The sequence below is a fragment of the Cyrtonyx montezumae genome, unplaced genomic scaffold (genome assembly GCF_038088225.1).
Source record: "Cyrtonyx montezumae isolate F1298 unplaced genomic scaffold, pur_monq_1.0 scaffold_0, whole genome shotgun sequence".
In the NCBI taxonomy this organism is placed as follows: domain Eukaryota; kingdom Metazoa; phylum Chordata; class Aves; order Galliformes; family Odontophoridae; genus Cyrtonyx; species Cyrtonyx montezumae.
Window position 1 is genome coordinate 31,706,400 of NW_027071824.1, and position 13,190 is coordinate 31,719,589.

The 13,190-nt window shown below is 36.7% G+C and overlaps 1 protein-coding gene across 1 annotated transcript in view; it reads left to right on the forward strand.

The window, feature by feature from the left end:
* Positions 1 to 13,190, forward strand: part of UTRN (utrophin) — a 296,332-nt gene that overhangs the window by 72,018 nt on the left and 211,124 nt on the right. Inside the window, exons 25-36 of the mRNA XM_065731580.1 lie at positions 1,234 to 1,404; positions 3,106 to 3,285; positions 3,780 to 3,914; positions 4,455 to 4,604; positions 5,884 to 6,045; positions 6,427 to 6,555; positions 7,028 to 7,201; positions 7,815 to 7,970; positions 9,579 to 9,749; positions 11,082 to 11,261; positions 12,742 to 12,864; positions 12,997 to 13,167. Of these exons, the coding sequence (XP_065587652.1) occupies positions 1,234 to 1,404; positions 3,106 to 3,285; positions 3,780 to 3,914; positions 4,455 to 4,604; positions 5,884 to 6,045; positions 6,427 to 6,555; positions 7,028 to 7,201; positions 7,815 to 7,970; positions 9,579 to 9,749; positions 11,082 to 11,261; positions 12,742 to 12,864; positions 12,997 to 13,167 (1,902 nt within the window). The remainder of the gene's footprint in view (positions 1 to 1,233; positions 1,405 to 3,105; positions 3,286 to 3,779; positions 3,915 to 4,454; positions 4,605 to 5,883; positions 6,046 to 6,426; positions 6,556 to 7,027; positions 7,202 to 7,814; positions 7,971 to 9,578; positions 9,750 to 11,081; positions 11,262 to 12,741; positions 12,865 to 12,996; positions 13,168 to 13,190) is intronic.

The window sequence follows — 13,190 nt, forward strand, 5'->3', positions numbered from 1 at the left end:
CCAGAGATGGGGTACCCACAGCCTCCCTGGGCATCCTGTTCCAGCACCTCACCACTCTCTCAAAAAAAATAAAAAACTTCCCCTGACATCTCATCTACCTTTGTTAGTTTAAAACCATTTCCCCTTGTCCTGTCACTATCTACCCATGTAAAAAGTTGATTTCCCTCACATTTATTAACGCCCTTTAATTATTGGAGAGACACAATGAGGTCTCTCCATAGCCTTCTCTTTTCCAAGCTGAACAAGCTGAATTCCTTCAGCCTGTTTTCACAGGAGGGGTGCTCCAGCTCTTGCATCATCATCATGGTCCTCTTCTGGACCCTTGATAATATATTTTTGACCCTTTGACAAATATGCTTGTTCTGCTATCAAAATGGCTGAAATTCAACATGGTGCAGTAAATCCTTCTCAAGTACAAATGTGCTAGGGAATCCCTATGCAACAGTAGTTTTGTTTAAATATGTGCATTTCTTGGTATTTTAAGAGTTCATTGTGTTTCTTTCAGTTTAATTATTTATATATAAAAATGAAAGCATTTACTTTGTCTCATACTGCTTTACCTCTTCTCAGAGAGGAAAAAAAAAAAATCTGACCTTCTTCTCTTGTCCCTGAAATTTAGAATATTATTTTGACCTTGAGTAATTTCAGCCTCCTACCGGGCAGCTTTGAAAAATAAAAGGTTATAAATAGACTGCCACTTCAGTCTGGAGTATGTGGATGTTTCTTTTGGATGGAAGCTTTCTGCTTTCTACAGAAACATTTTTATTTTGTCACAGTGCCTGACAAGGAAAACCTTGATGAAGCTTGAACCTTTTTCCAGACTGGCCCAGCTGTAGTACAAAAGTGTGAGGCCTGATAGTGTCTAAATGTTCTGTATAAAGGTATACCTAACTATATGATATCTGTGAGCAGAAGAGTGTTCTCTTCACCTCATCTCCCCTCCCTGGCCTATCTGACTATTTTCCTACTAATTGTCACCAGTTTACATACAATAAGGAAAAAAATATATTTTTTCCCTTCCTTACCTGTAGATTTTGTTGATATGCTAAAAGTGATGTGGATGGGAGGGGAGGATGGACAGCAGTTGTGGTAAATGCAGTATTCTTTTGCTAATTAAAAACACCTGAAAAATGCTTTGGTAGAAAGTGTTTTAACAGAAACCTGTGTTTTTTCACATACGCAAGGGCATTTAAGTACCAAAACTGCTGTTTCTTTCTTCACCTTGAATTCTAGATCATTAGTCAGAAAAATCGCCTGTCTGAAAGTCAGGAAAAAGCTGTAAATCTGAAGAAGGATTTGGCAGAGATGCAAGAATGGATGACCCAGGCTGAAGAGGAATATTTGGAGAAAGATTTTGAATACAAGTCCCCTGAAGAATTAGAGAACGCAGTGGAGGAAATGAAGGTCAGGAATATCAGGTCATTGTACAGAGCTGATGAAAGGGAAACAAAACTTAATGGTTTCTAGGGACTGGACTTTTGTGGAATAATCTGTATGTAAAGGAGCTCAGGTCATGAGAAGATTAGTGCTGTTTTTCAGCTTTCCTTTATGGAAATTTTTGTTTTAAAGCATGAACTATAAAAGCAGATGTTGTATTTGACCAAGAAGTGTGGGGATTTAATAATGAGTAGTAGCACACAGAACCTTCTAAGCCAGGAGGGCTTGCAATGTATAGAGCATTAAATCCCGAGAATATGACACCTCATTACAGAAGTAACTAAAGGAAGACAGTGTGATATTCTATCTGTTTAAATTAGCTGTTTTAAAATCATATTCTTCTGCTTCCAGCTGTTGGACTTCAATTTCTTGTCCCATGCTAGAGTAACTTTGCATTTAGAAAAGCAGTTCTAAACAGCTTTGTAATATAGGTTATCTTGTGTTCCTCATCCATTGCAAATAGTAATGCTGATCCCTCTAATTTTGGAACTATTGACAAAAAATGAAGAGAAGGATTTATTTTTGTCTCAATATAAATTATCATCTGAATGGGTAATTTTTTTGAATTGTATGTGCACAGCAAACAGTAATTCTATTTTTAAACAATTCAGTAGGAGTTCAGGTGTGTCTTGACAAATATTTTGAGTTATTCACTACACTGTTACTCTGAGCAGAAAATAAGGGTGTTTTTTTCACTCCTTACAAGTGTTTTGACAAATCTAGTTGAAGTTCTGAAATGTTCTTTTTGAAGGGGTTTTCTTGAAGCAGTTTTTAACAAGTGTTTTAATATATTTGTGTCCTTTGAAGTTGTTCGAGATTTCAAAGCCTGACAGCCTGCTGGACACATGCCAAGAAAAAAAAAAGAATGTTTTCTTATAATTGGGAAATCTGATTGACTTTTAGCATATTAACCTCTGTCAAATCCAGATTATATTCTATGCTTTTTAATTGGGCAGATATGTCAGTGAGCCTGTAACAGTTCTGTATCCTCTTATATTTGCATTGAGAGTGTTATTGTGGGTCTGCCTCTAGTACTGAGGAAGAGCACTCTCTGTGTATTTGACCAAGGAGCATTTTTTACATAAGGTTTTGAAAAACTCTTCAGCTTGCCTAATTGTGCTCTTATTTGGATGAAGCTCCCACTATTTTGAGGGAGTACATTTTAAATGATGTGAGGTAGGTTTTGTTAATCCCACCATAAAGTAGAACATTACAAATTTCTATCCTTTGCCCTTTCATTAACTGGAACTTCTTTTCTGATTGCCTTACGTTTACAACAATATGTCCAACATTAATGCTGTCGTATATAAGGCTCGGTGGTTTATAGCAGAATTTAGTATGTCAGAGGTACTTCAATTAGATAAAATGATCCTTGAAACATGAAAAGAAAAAACTAAGGAAAATTTCTATTCCTAGATCCTTCTAGTTGTTTCCACATTGTCCAGTCCAGGTCTGTCTCTTACCTTTCAGCTATCCTGCTTCCTAAATACTGATTAGGGCAAAATTCAACAGCCAATAATGTAATCTTAGTAGCGATATTTTCTTGTGCTCAGACTTGAGAAGCTTTTGACAGCTACACTTACGGTGTTAAACTTTTGGTAGTTGTTTTTGAGTGGTTAATAGCCAAATGGATGGCAATTGAATTGTGTAACATGATTTTTTGGGCAGAGAGCAAAGGAGGATGTGCTACAGAAGGAGGTGCGAGTGAAAATTCTCAAGGATAACATCAAGATGTTGGCCACTAAAGTGCCATCTGGAGGTCAGGAGCTGGCAACTGAGCTGAATGTTGTGCTGGAAAACTACCAGCTCCTGTGTAATAGGATCCGGGGGAAATGCCACACTTTAGAGGTAAGACTAACAGATCTCAAACAAAACTCGGCTAGGTGACATGAAGAATGGAGAAGGATGCTAAATATGTCTAGTTGCTTTTAAAATCTGTACCGTAATCAGCACTTTTGCAAATAGGTAGCAAAGCCCTGAGACATTACCTGTCTGTCTTTCTTCAGAAATGACAGAAAGAAACTTCTGGATGATTAGTACAAGTTGATGATGGTTTGCATGCATCCTACATTTCAGGAGAAGGAGGGGGTAGACTTCATTACGTTCTCAAATTGTTACAAGTATCTGGATGTCTGATATTTTAGCTTGAGTTTTGAGACTTTTCTATGTGTTTTGCATTTTTCATTTTGTTATGCTTCTTTTTCAATTTACAGTAGAATGCTCTGTCTTTGAATGTGTTCTACTTGACTAATTTGGGGAGGTATCTGAGAAATGCAATTTCTTCAAGCCTATTGACAGGTCTAATTTCAAGGCTAATTTCAGTTTTTTTCTGTTGATTCTAGGAGGTGTGGTCCTGTTGGATTGAGTTGCTTCAGTATCTTGATTTAGAAACAGCTTGGCTAAACACTCTAGAAGAAAGAGTGCAAATGACAGAAAATCTGTCTGATAAGTTGGATGTTGTCAATGATGCTCTTGAGGTATTGTTGTCATTCTGTTGTACTGGTGACTTTTCAGATAGCTACATTTGAAAGAACATAAATTCTTCTCTTTACTAGAATATTGATCTGTGTGTTGATTCTTCCTGTTAAATTGAATTTGGAATGTATATTTGAATGATTTTGAAAATTGAATTTGACACTGAATTTGGAATGTATATTATTATACCAACAGCTTCCACCCTCCAAAAAAAGATGTTTTTTTTGTTTATAACAGTTCTGACAATCTTGATACCATGCAGAGATGAAATTTCATGCTTTCCTATCCTCTGTAAATTAATTCCTTCCAGCACTACTGTGTGAATTGTTGCTGAATAGGTGAGAAGTGCTGAGAAGTTTAGTTATCTAAAACAAAACTACTACTCTATTTGCTTTGTGCCATCGTGGATTAAGCCATAATTTATTCATTTTTACACTTTTTAACTTGAGAATACTCAACTTCTTTGCATGTGGCCAGATTTCTACCTCTGAAAGTTCAGAATTACTCGATGCGTTGACTTTACAACTTTTTCTGCTAATTAGTCTCTGGAATCCATCCTGCGTCATCCAGCTGATAATCGAACCCAGATTCGGGAGCTTGGGCAGACACTGATTGATGGAGGGATTCTTGATGATATCATCAGTGAAAAATTGGAGGCTTTCAATGCCCGCTATGAGGAACTGAGTCATTTGGTAAGAATTTAGGGGCTAGGTTTGTCAGCACAGGGGGCTGAATTCTTAGCTGAATTCATGAAACTTCAACACAGGAAAAGAGGAAAAAATTCATAATGTCAACAGCTTTCAATTTGGAATAATACCCTACGAGCAGAATACAGTTTTTCACCTGGTACCAGTCGTGCTCTGTCTTGCACATTTGCATTCCAATTTTCCCCCAGCCCACTCTGTGTTTTCCTAGATAACTTTCATTAAAAAGAAAAAAAAAGTCAATTACAATCTCAGGAGTGTCAGTTCAATAAAGTTCAATAACTGAGGTTAATGTTCCCTTCCTACTGTCATAAATAGTGGTGTACTGCTCACTAGCAGTAGTAAAAATGAATAGAGACATTTTCACTCTTTGAAAGTGCTAGGAAGAAGTTACAGCATAATAAGGGAACAGAAGGAAAACATTCTTTCCGTTTTTCATATTTTACCTTACCCCTTTCCTCTTTTCATACTTGTCTTATCTGTTCTAGGTTTTCTAGGTAGAAGATGTCTAGCAGTATTTCAGGTTGCATAAATTTGTTGAGTGTTATGGTAGCACAGACCCCAGCCAGACTGTAGGATTGGAGATGTTTTTTTTTTTAATTTATTTCCTGCTTCTATCAAAGTATAGTCACAGAGAAAATTTTGGTTCATCCTCATTACAGTGAGCAATGTGAATGCATTTGCATAAGCTAGGAGTTACGAACTTTCATTTAAGTTAGCATTTACTACTATTTTGTAGCACTTCACTGCCATATGAAAGCTATCAACTTTTGTATCTGCAGTGCTGATGTGAAGTGTTAACTACTTCCTGTCTCAGTGTGTGTGCTAGTAATGGGGATTTTGTGCACCCACTGGCTAGCAATTGGATGAACTTAAAAGTTTAGCTGTTTAAGAGGAAGAGGGGACAATGAAAGGAAGGAAATGTGAACCCCCACTTTCACTCTTGAACAGGGAGGCATTATTTACTGTTTTGAAGGAAAGGTTTGCACATCAAACAACACTAAGTTATAGCATATCACAATGTCCCTGACTCCCAGTGACTAAGTAAATTGTGAAATGCCTATTTTAACAGCCTACTCACCTCCTGGAGGTGACAGGAGAGACTTGTTTTCACCGTCTTGTATCTAGCAGCATTATTTATCAGTTAATGATATCAATAACATGTTTTAAGACAGTTCTCCTGGCGTAGGAATTCTAGGGTCTTCCCCACCTTGTTTTGAGAACAGAACAACTGCTCTCTCATGTTGTACTTTTCTTTCCTGTTAAGGCGGTGAACCGACAGATTGCCTTGGAACAGCAGCTTCAGACCATGCGAGAAACTGACCACATGCTGCAGGTCTTGCAGGAAAACTTAGCAGAGCTGGATAGACAGTTGACGTCTTACCTGACTGATAGGGTAGATGCCTTTCAGATGCCACAGGAGGCCCAGGTATTCTACTACAGCTCTCTAATACCAAACAGTTTGATAGGTCTGGTGATAGCACTCATAGTAGACTTACTAATTCATGCAGGTTTCATTTCATTCCTGTGCTGATGTACTAATTGACAGGTTTTGTGATCTCAATTGCTTTCCTATTTTAAGAATGTTTTAAAGAATAATAATGTTAATATTTTTCAATTTAGCTAGCTGTGACCAAAACCATCCTTAAAATCACAGAATCATAATAAAATGTTTCCCTTTAAAATAAATCTGATATCCTTTAACTTCACAAACTGGATTTACTCTGGAGGATATTAAATAGCTAGCAAGCTCTTCTTTCCCTCTCTTCAAGATATGTTGTAACATTTTTTCCCTGTTTTTATATGGTAGAAAATTCAAGCTGAAATTGCAGCTCATGAGGCCACTTTAGAGGAGCTCAAGAAAAGTCCTCGCTCTTTCCCTCCTGCTTCTCCTGAATGCCGGTCTCCCCGAGGTGGAACTCAGCTGGATGTTTTGCAGGTAAAAATATCAGAATCACACTAGGCATTTTAATTTGCAGAGGTTCTGGTTTCAAATAGCATACTGCTGTTGTCAGTCTGTAATTTGCTTGGTGAGGTCAACCAAATCTCAAAAGTTAATAGCATATGGTTCTACATGCTTTCATTAGAAAACAAATAGCACTGGATTAATTGAATAAGAAATCTGAAATCCTATAATTATCATGGGAGAGGTACTGAAAATAAGAAAGTCATTGCATTTTAGTAGAATTGATATCTTAAAAATGTGTTGAAAGAGGATTAGAGCTCTTCTGCACCACATGTGGAGATTAGAAGTAGGTGATGGAATTTGGCTTGGGAAATGGTGTTAACATGTATCCTGAGTTGTGGTGGCATGAGAGATGGATTAGACTAAGGGAGATGCTTTAAGTATTGTTATCAAAGTGCAGATGCTCGTTTAGATCGATCTCTTAACATAATTTTCATTAAAACAGAGAAAACTCCGTGAAGTGTCTACGAAGTATCAGCTTTTTCAGAAACCAGCCAATTTTGAGCAGCGCATGTTGGATTGCAAGCGCGTGTTGGAAAGTGTAAAGGTGGAGCTTCATGTCTTGGATGTGAAGGATACCGACCCAGATGTCATCCAAACTCATCTGGACAAGTGCATGGTAAGCATAGTGTTCTTAAGTTATGTTTGGAGTTGTTTCTTTCAAGTGTGATTCTTCTATCCTAATCTTTCCCCAGAAGGAAATTTTGCTTCAAGTCCTGAGGGAAGAAAATAGCGTTATAATTTTTTTTACTGAATATCAACAGAAAATTGAAAAGAAAAACACTGCAATTCCTATGAATTAAGTATAAACAGATGAGTTGATATGTAAAAAAAAAAAAAAAGTAAAAATAAAACAAACCAAAACAAAAAACCCTGCCTGACCAATGGGAAACATGACTCCAGGCAGGATTACTTGGTTCTTTGTATTTGTTCTGTTTAAATAAATTTACTAACGGTCAAGCACAGATCGCAGTAGTAGATTTTTGATTTGGGTTATGTTTTGGAGTAAGCTCTGCTGAGCTATTGGGATAAAATTTGCTTCTGTAAAAATTAAAACTAGAATAAAATGTGGGACATCAGGAGTTTGAAATCTGCTTGGTAGATATTTTTGCATTGCCCAGTGTTACTTTGATTTGCTTTTAATCCACAGCTCTGAGTTTAAGTGTGCCTAGTGAAGTAGTCTGAAGATTTGAACTAGAAGTTAATCACTAGTGTGTATTTTTGTGCTTTAGAAACTCTATAAAACCCTCAGTGAAGTAAAATTGGAGATTGAAACTGTCATCAAGACAGGAAGGCAAATTGTACAAAAGCAACAGACAGATAATCCCAAAGGAATGGATGAACAACTGACAGCATTGAAATTTCTTTACAATGACCTGGGGGCACAGGTAAGAAAACTAAATCTGTGTATGACCATTTATCCGCATATAAATTATTTTTATTGTTTTGATGTCAGATGGCATTATAAGCTTTTGATTTTGCAGCTGATAGTGCACGAGCCATTTGATACTGCATGAACTATTTGCTACATCCAGAATTAATCGGTTGAGAGAATGGAAGATTACAGACGCACCAACGGCATTATATGAGTCATACTAATAAAAGAAAGAATTCCACTGCAATTTCACACTTACTGTTTTGTTTGTTCCCTAACCCTCAGTCTTTCCTACCTCTGGCATCACGTATGAGAACATGGCAAATTGTCATCCAAAAGCAGCTTGCAAGCAGAGCCAACCTACCTAGTTTCACCTATGGGAATGGCACTTGTGAAGTCCTTCCCTCTAGTAAATGTAGAGCTTTGGTACATCCGTGATTGACAAATGCCTCATAGGAGATGGCCAGGCTGGACAGAGCTCTGAGCAACCTCATCTAGCTGTATGTGTCCCTGTTCATTGCAGGAGAGTTGAACTAGATGACCTTCAAGGGTCCCTTCCAACTCAGATGATTCTGTGATTCTGTAATCCATCTAAGATTTGCCTGAAGGGTGATATAAAAAAGGCACATACAATTGCTTTCTAAGAACTTCATTAAATATTATTTTGGGTAAATTTTGTAGTAGCTTTTATGTTCAGAAATGACTAAATGTTTGGGAGGGTGGTGGGGGGCGAAATCAAGAATTTTTCTCCTGCCTAAATTAAGACAGAAGTCCAAGCGAAATCAGGCTTATTCAGAATGAAACTATGTTAGTGCCCAGATAACAGCATTGTAGTTTCTTGAAATAGGTCTTTTATAAAGTTAAGAATGTTCAAGAGGGTGTGGATTTTAAAGTAACCTGTACGCCTACAGCTCATACCATATGAAGTCAAGAAATTAGGGAAGTGCAGTCAGTCAGGGATATTTGCAATATAGGGTTACAATCCTGTTTGTATCTCTGAATTTACATTTTTTTTTTACATCTTCAAGGAGTATATTATTTCGTATTAATACATGCAAATGCTAAATTGAGACTGAGAGAAGTTTTTGAAATGTCACTTTAATCTGTCTTCCATGGTTGGATTTGTTCTCAAGCGTTAAAGTTTGACCAGACAAATTGTGTAGTCAGTGTAAAATGGAAGGAATTACACTGCAGCTAACATCAAATTTCACGTTTATTTTATAGAGCTGTTTTCAAGGGTAGACTAGATTTCCTGTGAAACTTTTTTTGGCTTTCTGCTGTCATGTCCACCCCAAAATACTGGATTCTGTGTTGTTTCTTTTTCAGTTAAAAACCATAATTAATTTAATTTAAATTTTGACTTGGTGATTATTAGCTACAAGTAAGTGATAAGCATGTTTCTTTTAAATGTATCTTAATTGAAAATTATTCAGGTTTATATTTTCTGCTTTGTGTAGTAAGGTGCAGATGTTTATAATCAGTATTTGTGTGCAGAGTCCTTCATAACACAGGAAGACAGCTATAAAATGAAAAGATTTGAATTCAAGTGGATATCTTAGTTGACAAACCCTTCAGTTTTTTTTTTTTATCTTTAAAATCCTTGTTTTTCATTTTTTCGTAGGTTACGGAAGGAAAACAAGATCTTGAAAGAGCATCCCAGCTGGCACGCAAAATGAAGAAAGAGTCTGCCTCTTTGTCAGAGTGGCTGGCTACCACTGAGGCAGAGTTAGTGCAGAAGTCTGCTTCAGAGAGCTTGCTTTCTGACCTGGATTCAGAAATCGCCTGGGCTAAAGTGAGCATGCTTTAAAAATTTGTGGGATAAATTAATGTGTTCAACATTATAGCATCCAACATTATGTGGAAGTGACTGAATTTAAATCCCTGTAATTTGTTCCTGTGTCTTTTACATGATGAAGTTCTTGTAGATTTGATTGGCTGCATGTCAAATCTTGTAGATTTCATTGGCTAACTAAATCTGATCTGTTTCATCTCGGGCATCTTGACTCAAACTGAAATAGCCAGTGAAATATTATGATATTGCTACATAGTTGATATTAATAGATATCTAAGTGACTTACTGTGTCACTAACATGATTCATAGGTATATGTTTGTAATTGTCAGAAAATACAATTTTGGATTGAGTAAAATATCTTATTAGGAGAGCACATTGAAAACTCATTTATGTTTTTAATGAGAAGTTGTGTTTGTAACTTTTCATTGAAACAGCTCGGTCTTAAACAGTGTGCCTTTAAAAACCAAAAAGCTCCAGTATCTCCTTATTTTCTTTTTCATCCATAAATGGCAACTTTTCAGAAGGAGAAGAATGCCTTCTAATTATTCTGTCGAAAATGATTTTCTCACTTCCACAAGTTTGGAATCTTGTGTGTGTGATAGTTGGAGTTAGCAACAAATGTCAGTTCTTATCTTTCCACTCTTCGGTTTGTCACCTTTTCCTCTTGGAATAGATCTGTGTGGAATCTTTACATTCCAAAGCCTGCAAAATTAGAAAAGCATCTAGTCATAACCTCTTCTCACAATTTTGACTCAGAATTAACAGCCGTTAGTACTACACTTCTAATGTAGGAATATCTCTAAGATTTCTCTCCAAATAAGCATGTTAAATTGTTACTAAAGTAAACTAATTACTAAAGTAAATTTACTATACCTTTCTAAGCAATTAAGATAATTCATGAGCTGTTACTGTGTACCACCAGGAGGATAAACCCCTTGTGTTGCATGAAAAATAGTCTTTTCTGACTTAGCTTTTTTGGAGGCGATTTTAGAATGTATGTGGTAATATGAATGCTTGTTTCTTTCCCGAAGGTAATAAACTGAAATCATTCAGCTCACAGGTAATAAGATTTTCAAGAAGGTCCAGACAGTATTTTCAATTAACTGCATTATTTCACTTGCTGTAGACTGAGAAAGAACTTTCTAAATAGCCAGATGTTATCAGTAATAATTGGAGATATTGTGTGGCAAGAGATGTTTCTTTCCTCATGGAACCATACACCTAATATTCAGGAGATGACACATAATTTAGTTCTTATGCCTGACTCCCTTGCCCTTGTGGTTGGAGCTAGTTTGCAGCGTGCTATGTGTGAATGGCTCTTCTTGTTTCAGAATGTGCTGAGAGAGCTGGAAAGGAGGAAAGCTGATCTGAAGAGCATTACAGAAAGCTGCACCACGCTCCAGGCTCTAGTGGAAGGAAGTGAGACTTCCCTGGAGGAGAAGCTCTGTGTTCTTAATGCTGGCTGGAGCAGAGTTCGGACCTGGACTGAAGACTGGTGTGATACCTTGCTGGTAAGTTTCATGTGACAAGCATTTAAAGCAGTTCTACCTCTGTGCCCTCAGAGCAGTTGCCATCACTTTCTGTGAGCTTCTGTGGTGCATCATACTTTTAAAGGAATGTAGAGTACATTTCTAGTTACTATATGAATTAAGAGATGATTATTGAGGACTTTTCCAATAAGGAAGAACTATTTTGCAAGTGTTTGAACGTACATTGGCATTGGTACCACGTACTTAGTAGAAATGGGTGATCTTCAGTAGATAAGAGATGAAAATGCAGAATCTGGATGTGAGAGTGAATTTGTATAAATATCTCAGGCAGTTAACTTGACTTACGTGGGAATAATTTGCTTTAGTTTTGAGAATAAAACTGTTGGTTTAGTTTTATTTTTGTCTTTTATTTTTTCTTGAATCAGTTCTAGGACTCAATTCCGTGCTCTAACTTTCCAGACTTTGTGGTATGGCTATCTTTTTCACAGAAAATGCTTAGTGAACACTTTTCACATATACGTTGTTTTCATGCCTTCTTTGTATTTCCTTTTTTCTCTCCCTTTAATGTCTTCACATTACATTTTAATCTTTTGTCTTTATTTACTCCTAGTCCCTCTTGCCAATTAATGTGTTTTATCACCTTCTCTTCACCAGTAGTGCTAGCCCTTTGTCTCCTTGTTACTTAGTTCTTTACTGCTCCCACCTATTTTCTACTATTCCTACTACCTTAGTGCATAGAATAAGTCACTTCCAAAATAATCCTGAAAGGTAGCATCTACCATCTCATATAGCCTGAGCGAGTTAAGGGGCATAAAAGCATCAGAAAACAACTAGTGGCTTTGCTCTTTACCTTACCATAGCTGATTCTGCCAAATACATAATAAATGACAAACAAAAGCACGTTACAGAAGTGTTGTGTTTCATAACATGTTAACGAGAGTCCAGAAGTTGGAACTTATATTAATATTTTCTGTGTATCTTTCTATAAGCTCATGAATTTAATATAGTAAGTAGAAAACTAGAACTTCAGTAAAATAATAATCAGTAAAATGTGAAAACTTGTAATTATTATAATTGATAGGTTTTGCTGTAATGCCCTTTCAGTTAAAAATAAAACAAGGAAAACCAACCACATGTACTGTTGTGTATCTGCTAGCAATAACTTGTTCTCTCTTTGATTAAGAGATGTTGTGGTTTGGCTGCAATATTGTAATATACTGTTTGTTGAGGGAAAACTCACCTGAGTTTGTCTATTTCTATTTCTCTTAGAAACAATAATATATAAATTTATGAAATGAAAATTGCAATCTTGTGATTACCTTACTGAAGGTAAAAAGTGCAATCAGATTTTTGCTGCTTATCTCCATGACGTATCCACAACAGTTTTTATTTCAGTGTTGCACTTAGTTCTCAGAATTATATGGAGTGGCTGTTTTTTCCTGCTTTATTTCTTTATTTTTGTTTCTATTTTCATTGATGCATCCTTTTCATATTTTTCCAGAATCATCAGAGCCAGCTGGAAATCTTTGATGAAAATGTTGCCCACATAAGTACTTGGCTGTATCAGGCTGAAGCCCTGCTGGATGAGATTGAGCCAGCAAGCAAAAAGGAGGAAACTGTGAAGGTAGGAAACATTACAGTTTAAGGAGGAAGATGTCAAATTATCAGTTTTTGATTCTAAATGAAGTCTGCTGCCTTATTTGCTTAATACTCCTTCATTTTCCAACTGTAAACCTTTGCTTTTTCTTTTGCTCAGCGATTAACATCTGAATTGGACGATGTTAGTCTGCGAGTGGATAACGTGCGTGATCAGGCTGTCATCCTAATGAATGGTCGTGGGGTGTCATGCCGGGAGCTTGTTGAACCAAAGCTGGCAGAACTGAACCGTAACTTTGAGAAGGTTTCTCAGCACATCAAAAGTGCCAAGGTGAGGGGAATGCCACAAAATGC